Genomic DNA, 7,879 nt, shown 5'->3' with positions numbered 1-7,879 from the left:
AAGCTCACAACCTGTTCAACAAACAGACTACCAGATAATTCTTGACATTAACAGCCAAATTGATCAGTTTTCACAACATAAAATATAAAAAAAACTGTACAATTGTTGCTGAATAAAGATCCACCAGACGCACTGATTGTGATGTACAATTCTGTGCTTGTGTCTTTTAAAGCACAATGGCTGATCCTTAAATCTAGATTTAAATTACATTGTTTTGTATTTCAAGTAAACAGCTGAACAGTGGAAAGACTTCTTAACTCAAGTGAAGATGAAAAAGTATATATTACTCGCATGTAAATACTATATAGGCTATTAATAAATCCAAAAGGTAGCAGGGGAAAATAATAATATTTGTTCAGCTGTGCAATATATGTATATTAAAGGCACGGCTCTCACCTTGTGTTATAACAGAAAACACCTGTAGATGGCGGTGGTAAACCACTAATAATAATGAGCGAGCCTCACAACCACACTAATGAAAAACGAACACCCCTGTTAAAATATTCTAGTCTACAGTAAATAAGTTACATTCTTCCTCATAAAAGATTCAAATAATTACTTATCATTGCTTAAAAAACACAAAAAAGCGTGATTGTGTGCGTAAAACCTCACACGTTGTCAAGATAACCTCGAGTGAGTTACCTAGCAGTTGTACAAAATCAAACAAAACACTGAAGTCAACCGCTGCCCCACTAAACAACACTAAAGAACATTCATAGCTGTATTTTTAAAACATTCACTTCCCATATTGGACCACTGCAGAATCTGACACTTCAACAAGATCGTTAAAATGTGTTTGTTTTACCACTCACCGTATATCTTTACATAGAAAACAAATAAGAGTGAATTTACCTTGTCACAGCGGGACCCCAGCTAACAGAGGTCATTCACAGAACATTGGCTAAAATTCTGGAACAACCAGTACTCCGGGAGGTTTGTTCAACGTTATACGGTTTTATCCCCTTAACTGCCTGCTCTACCAAATGGTTGACAATATTTTGACTGTTTTTAAATAATGACTGTTAAAGTTATTTAAATCATAGGTCTTTAACTCGATTCCTAGAGGGCCGCAGCTCTGCAGTTTTGCTCCAACCCTAATCAAACACAGCTGATCCAAATAATGGAGATGAGGTGTTCAAGAGTCCTAAACACCTTGAATAGTTTGATCAGCTGTGTTTGATTAGGGTTAGTGCAAACTCCGGGAATTGAGTTTGATGACTATGAATTGACTATGATTTAAAAGAATGGCATTGTTGGTTTACAAAAAAACTAAATGGGAACAACAATCAAACATAATCCTATTGCACTACTACACTTGATTTTGGTTTAATTGTAAAAATAAATAAACAAAAAAACATGTTAAATGAGAATCTGAAATATTTTATGGCATATTTCAATAAATAAAGATGATTTAGTATTCTAAAATGTTTTATTTTGATTATTTCTTTAAATAAATTGGTCTTGCACTTCATATTTTTCTGATTTTTATAGTATATGTATTAATTCTGGTAATTTTACCATAAACTGGCATGTCAACCATTTGGTAGAGCTTGATATTTATTAAATTATTTGATGTTTTGAAAGAAAATGCATTGGGTGTGTTAACTAGTGACATTAGGAGTTAAGAAATCCAATCCAAAAATGTTTTTCTTGATGGGGCAGTTAAAGGGATAATATTCTCAAATTGTCCACACAGAAATGTTTTTTTCCAACTTAAATGTTTTAGCTGGACATTTACCTTTTTATACTTACCAGATTGTTCAGAACAGATTCAAAAGTAGGCTATATTTACAAAATGAATTTAACAATGTCAAAATAAAATAGAAATTATACTTGGCAAAGACTTTTTTGGTTCCCAGAACGTTCCTAAAATGTCTCCATTGGTTAGGAGGAAAACTCTCTTTTCTGCACTCTGAGTTGTTTCCAACAAACCTTTCTGCTATGTTCTGGGAAGATGGGAACATCATGAACATTATTTTTTATATACATTTCTGGAAACATAATCAAAATGTCCTTAGAGGTAATTTTGTTAGCTGGCTGTGCAGAAAATCTGCTTACTCTGTGTTGAAATCAATTCAGTGTTTATGCTGGGGGAGGTTTTTCATTTCCTTGTTTGTTTGTGGCAATATAATAGAACAACAATGTTTGGTTCCCAAAAACATTTTAGTGATCTTTTTTAGAAAATATTTTTGTATGAAAAACATTTCAATAATCTAAAGATCTCATGTTGTTTTGTTTTTTAACTATGACTTCTTGTGCAAGATTTTATGGATGTTGGCGGTTCTTTGTGGAACCAACAAATGCCAAAAAAGACACTTTTAAATAACCCTCGGATTAAAAGTTCATTATTCATTGTTCCTGCTTGATGATTTCTGCACGTGTGATATTCATTGTTTGTTTTCAGAATATTTTGTTTGTCTCTATCACGCAACACGCCTGATATCTTACATCACCAACTCACTAGCAGAGACTCCTGAACGTGTTGTGTCAGGTAGGAGGGACAGTCAAAATGCTTAAACACCAGCAGACATATGATCGCTGGAGCCAGAGGAGGATGTGGATGTTGAAGAGTGTCGTCTTCGCCCGGCGTGACCCTGGAGCATACTGGGGTGGAAGCCAGCGTGTCTGCGGGCGTGTTTGGTGAGGTGGTCGCTTCTCATGAAGCATTTGTCACAAAGTGGGCACATGAAACGCTTTTCCCCCGTGTGTGTGCGAAAGTGTCTTGTCAGTTCATCCGAGCGAGAGAATTTTTTTGCACAGCCAGGCCAGGTACACTGAAAGGGCCTCTCACCTATGAATAAACAAACGAGAGAGAGAGAAATTTAACTGTGATATTCAAACAAAAAGTACCATTTGATGTTTATTTTACTCATCCTCTAGTCTTCCAGTGACATCTTTTTTTTTTCGTTAGAACATTAAAGAATTAAAAAAGACTTTTAAAATAATCATGATTATTTAAGTCATGATTATTTATAAAATGATTTCTTGACATTTTATGAAACTTAGAAATTCAAAAAACAAATGCAGACAAATCAAATTTGATACCTGTGGCTCCCCAGCAAGTATTTTTTGTTTTGGAAGATGTCTAATAGACGTCTTAACATAGTAGTCTTAGCTAAAGTCCTGTTTTAGCCAAGCTGTATAAGTTTAGAAGTCTATTATACGTCTATTAAACACTAAATTGTTTGCTGGGTCATGACAATGTCACCATGTGATAGTGTGTTCACACTGATCACCATTTGCTGCAGTGGATATTGTAAATAATACTCAGTTTCTTGCACATGTTGGTCATTTCACTTGATAAGACCTCAGAAATGTATTAAAAATATTTCCTTTACTCAAAGTGCCAGTAGCCGTTGACTTGCTTTCTCTGAATAACCAAGTCCCATGGTTTAACTTAAAAATCTTTAATGTTCTACTGACAAACTTTTTTGCAGTTCTTGGCCTGAGGATGAGTAACAGCAAAAAAATAAAAAAAGAATTAAAGACAATTGCTGTTATTTTAGCTTCCACTCAGAAAAAAAATGCAACAAAATAAACGGCACATCCAAACTTATTCCATGCATATAAACATCTGTTCACAGCCTACAATCGAAATATAGACAACTTGTAAACGCAGGTTATCGGTGTACTGTTGTGGATAAACGCACTGGGAGGGGCTGCGCTTGGCAACAATGCGGCACCACGTGCCGGATGTTTACAACTGTGGAGTCAGGAGGTGTGTGTGCATGACGTCAGTGCTGCGTTAGGTTATATGCGGTTACTTTAGCGAGTGTCGCATTGAAGTATGCGGATCATCAAGCACCACTGACCACGACTACCACTACTAATTACCTGAATACAATGCAAACGGCCTAACATGCATATCAACCCATATGAGGTCAAAAACTGAATTTAATTCTCGATATTGATCCTAATAAACATACAAGCCTGCACACATGACGAGCTACGCTAGTATTTTCTTATATCCACACAATTACGCAACTATGGTGTCCTGCGTAACAATATGTGGACTAAGCAACATGTTTGCTCACACTCTGATTAGTAACACCGTGTTCTGTTCCACCCTCATGTGTACCCTTGAGCGCTCCGCCCGCGGTTACACCCACCGCTACATGAGTGGCAGTTCCTGAAACCCAAAGCGTTCCCGAGAAGCGCAGAACGCGTGCCAGACACGCCAACAACCCCAGTCGAGTTACTGCTATTAGTTAGTTTAATTAATCGTGCACACAAACACAATCATGATCCAACTGCGCTCGTGTCTTACCGGTGTGAACCCTGAAGTGCGCCTTCAGATGGGAAGACTTGCCGTATATTTTACCACAGCCTGCATACGGGCAGCAGTGTCTTTTCTCCGCGGATGCGTGCAGTCGGTCGCGCTTCCGTGTCCTTTTAACCCTGCCCGCAGTCTGTTTGCACTTCTCCCGGTTCTCCCGATTCTCCGCATCACTGTCCACTATTCGCTTGGCGCTGATGCCGCTCGGTATGCACTGGTTTAAGTCCAGCAGAATCATTGCGACCATCAACAGAGTCCGGCTTTCTTGACTTTCTTCAGACCCCTCCTCGCCGGTTAGTTTGTCGGAGCGCTCGACGTTTGAAACCGTCCCCAAGGACCTTGCTGCAATATCTACGTCCGTCATCGTAGTCACCCCAAATGTGCTGTAAATGTAGAAGTAAGCCGGTGTAAAAGAGCAGTAAAACTTAAATGGCAGTGTGGGGGGTTGTCATCATCTGCGCATCGGGATTCAGCAGACTCCAGAAAACGTGGTTTCACGCCTACACGTGTCGTTCCCAATGTGACTTGGATGAAAGAGTGTCCAAAAGAAGGATAAAAGCTTGTGTTTCTTGTGTCTACAAGTTATCGAAGGGACATCCTAGGTGCTTATTCCCAATCTTGTATTAGCCACACGAGACAGCGTGGAACTACTGCGTACTGTCATCCCCTTCTTCCCTCATAAGTGCGTCAACTGTATGTCTGTGCCGCTGTTTGCTGTTCCCATCTGAAAGAAACTACTTCGCGGAATCCCAAGGTGTCATCTTGAACCTCGCCGCTGATTGGACGCGCTGCTGGAGAGCGACGCTTTGAATGCTCTACCAGGAATCACCTAGGCAGCGTGTGATTGACAGGCAGGGCAACCAATGGTGTTGTGAGCTTCAGATGAAGGCGGTGTCGATGTGGCAGGAACTTAGTGTGCCTTCCTTCAGCACCAGATGTACACTGGTTGTACAGTCGAAGACTTTGCTTCTAAAAAAGGTTTTTGAGACTTTGCACAAAGCTGTGATGCCAGGGGAGTAATGTAAATGCATGGAGAAAAACATGCATGTATTAATATATTATTTTAACCGAACATTTATTAAATAATAAATGAATAAATCAGATTAAAATGATTTCAGACATATATTATTTATTTTTCAGAAGCTGTGTATGCATGTAAACAACCATATAGATATCATTTACATTTTAGGATGAGGGTTATCACAGTCTAAAAAATACTTGTTAAGTGGAATCCAAGTAACCTTATGAGTCTATTGAACTTATATTATGTTAAACTGACTTAAAACAGCCTGTGTAACCTATAAAATTAAGTTAGAACATGATTAACTTACACTGTAAAAAAAAAAATCAGTCATTTTACTTTTTTTTTTTCCGGCAGCTGGGGTGCCAGAAAAAAAACACAAAATAACAGTAATTAGAGTACAGAAATTTACTGTAAAATAACGGTCATTAAATTACAGAAATTTACTGTAAAATAACGGGCATTAAATTACATAAATTTACTGTAAAATAACGGGCATTAAATTACATAAATTTACTGTAAAATAACGGGCATTAAATTACATAAATTTACTGTAAAATAACGGGCATTAAATTACATAAATTTACTGTAAAATAATGGGCATTAAATTACAGAAATTTACTGTAAAATGATGGGAATTAAATTACATAAATTTACTGTAAAAGGATGGGCATTAAATTACAGAAATTTACAGTAAAATAATGGACATTAAATTACAGAAATTTACTGTAAAATAATGGGCATTAAATGCCAGGAATTGACTGAAAAATAATGGGCATTAAATTACAGAAATTTACTGTAAAATGATGGGCATTAAATTACTGAAATTTACTGTATATGGATGGGCATTAAATTACAGAAATTTATAGTAAAATAATGGACATTAAATTACAGAAATGTATTGTAAAATAATGGACATTAAATGACAGATATTTACTGTAAAATGATGGGCATTAAATTACAGAAATTTACTGTAAAATAATGGGCATTAAATGACAGAAATTTACTGTAAAATAATGGACATTAAGTGACAGAAATTTACTGTAAAATAATGGGCATTAAGTGACAGAAATTTACTGTAAAATAATGGGCATTAAATGACAGAAATTTACTGTAAAATAATGGGCATTAAATGACAGAAATTTACTGTAAAATGATGGGCATTAAATGACAGAAATTTACTGTAAAATAATGGGCATTAAGTTACAGAAATTTACTGTAAAATAATGGACATTAAATGACAGAAATTTACTGTAAGATAATGGACATTAAATGACAGAATTTTACTGTAAAATAATGGGCATTAATGACAGAAATTTACTGTAAAATAATGGGCATTAAATGACAGAAATTTACTGTAAAATAATGGGCATTAAATGACAGAAATTTACTGTAAAATAATGGGCATTAAATGACAGAAATTTACTGTAAAATAATGGGCATTAAATTACAGAAATGTACTGTAAAACAATGGACATTAAATGACAGAAATTTACTGTAAAATAATGGGCATTAAATTACAGAAATTTTATGTAAACAATGGACATTAAATTACAGAAATTTCCTTAAACTTAAATTTCTGGTAAGTTTCTGTTTATTAACCTCTGTTATTTTACAGTAAATTTCGGTAGTTTAATGGCATTTTTTTTCCCGGCACACCAGTTGCCGGAAATAAACCGTAAAATTCCAGACTTTTTTTTACAGTGTAGTTTAATAAGCAACAATGAACTAAAACATAAGCTGTCATGATTTTTCATGTATTTTTTTACAGTGCATAAATAGTGGGTCTGAGGCATCTGAAACTAGTCAACATTTGAAGTGCATCAAAACATTTGATAAATGTTGCCTTAAAACTTATTTAACAACACCCATTTCTTGTCTTAGGGCAATTTTTTAAAAACCTTTTGTATCCACTTCAAATGTACAGTAGATTACACTATTGACCAAAATAAGCATGTGGGTAATACAGGCCCACATCTCCCTGGCATTGTGTCAGTAGGGTATATTTCCTGAGAACTTAAACACTAATGTTATTCCATGCCTTCTGCAACTGAAGCCAAACGCTTTCCTTTTAATAGTGTAAAGGAACATGATTATGTGACATTGAGAATGCAACAGGCCTAGCTTGTTTTGTTTTGTAAGGAAAATGACCTACATTATGATGACTGAGGCTCAGTTATGGTTTATAAGCATAGTGTTGACTTTGTACACATGTACAATTCATTTTATAGGCAATGTAATGGTCAATTGCACAAAAATAACTCAAGCCTTTTAAACATTCCAAGTGTTTTAAGTCTCTTTATGTGTTTATGGCCTAATGTGAACGTAACAACTGTTAAATGCTCACGACCCCTTTAAACGGAAAAGCGCAATAAATACCCATTTCCTCGTAGAACTTCAGCCCCCCTATCTGAGATTGACATGCAATGCACACTTTATCTCTCTCAGCCTTCATGGAATCTAGTTGCACAGATGCATTGAGCAACAACACGAGACTAACACGTTTCACAAAGTCCTTTTCACTTTAATAAGTCAGGTATACACTCTGCACATGAATCAATAGTAGAAGTTTTGAGGCGGGT

The 7,879-nt window shown here is 35.9% G+C and overlaps 1 protein-coding gene and 1 long non-coding RNA gene across 2 annotated transcripts in view; one reads left to right on the top strand and one right to left on the bottom strand.

Annotated features, from left to right (window-relative positions):
- Window positions 1-4,893, top strand: part of LOC147843983 (uncharacterized) — a 49,620-nt gene extending 44,727 nt beyond the window's left edge. Inside the window, exon 3 of the long non-coding RNA XR_015491242.1 lies at window positions 3,152-4,893. This is a non-coding gene — a long non-coding RNA (uncharacterized LOC147843983). The remainder of the gene's footprint in view (window positions 1-3,151) is intronic.
- On the bottom strand, window positions 2,085-4,920 carry klf9 (Kruppel like factor 9). The gene is made up of 2 exons (NM_001128729.1): window positions 4,268-4,920; window positions 2,085-2,791 (listed from the first exon to the last, which is right to left on the bottom strand). Exons 1-2 carry the CDS (start codon window positions 4,638-4,640, stop codon window positions 2,514-2,516), a joined length of 651 nt encoding a protein of 216 aa, NP_001122201.1. The 5' UTR covers window positions 4,641-4,920; the 3' UTR covers window positions 2,085-2,513.
- Between the last annotated feature and the right edge of the window lie 2,959 nt (window positions 4,921-7,879).

Source organism: Danio rerio, chromosome 5 (genome assembly GCF_052040795.2).
Source record: "Danio rerio strain M-AB ecotype USA chromosome 5, GRCz13ab, whole genome shotgun sequence".
In the NCBI taxonomy this organism is placed as follows: Eukaryota; Metazoa; Chordata; class Actinopteri; order Cypriniformes; family Danionidae; genus Danio; species Danio rerio.
This window is presented reverse-complemented; position numbering and strand designations above follow the sequence as displayed.

Coding starts and splice junctions, on each gene's coding strand:
- klf9 (NM_001128729.1), bottom strand. CDS start 4,640: ATGACGGACGTAGATATTGCAGCAAGGTCCTTGGGGACGGTTTCAAAC. Junction 2,792..4,267: donor GCACTTCAGGGTTCACACCG/GTAAGACACGAG, acceptor GTTTATTCATAG/GTGAGAGGCCCTTTCAGTGT.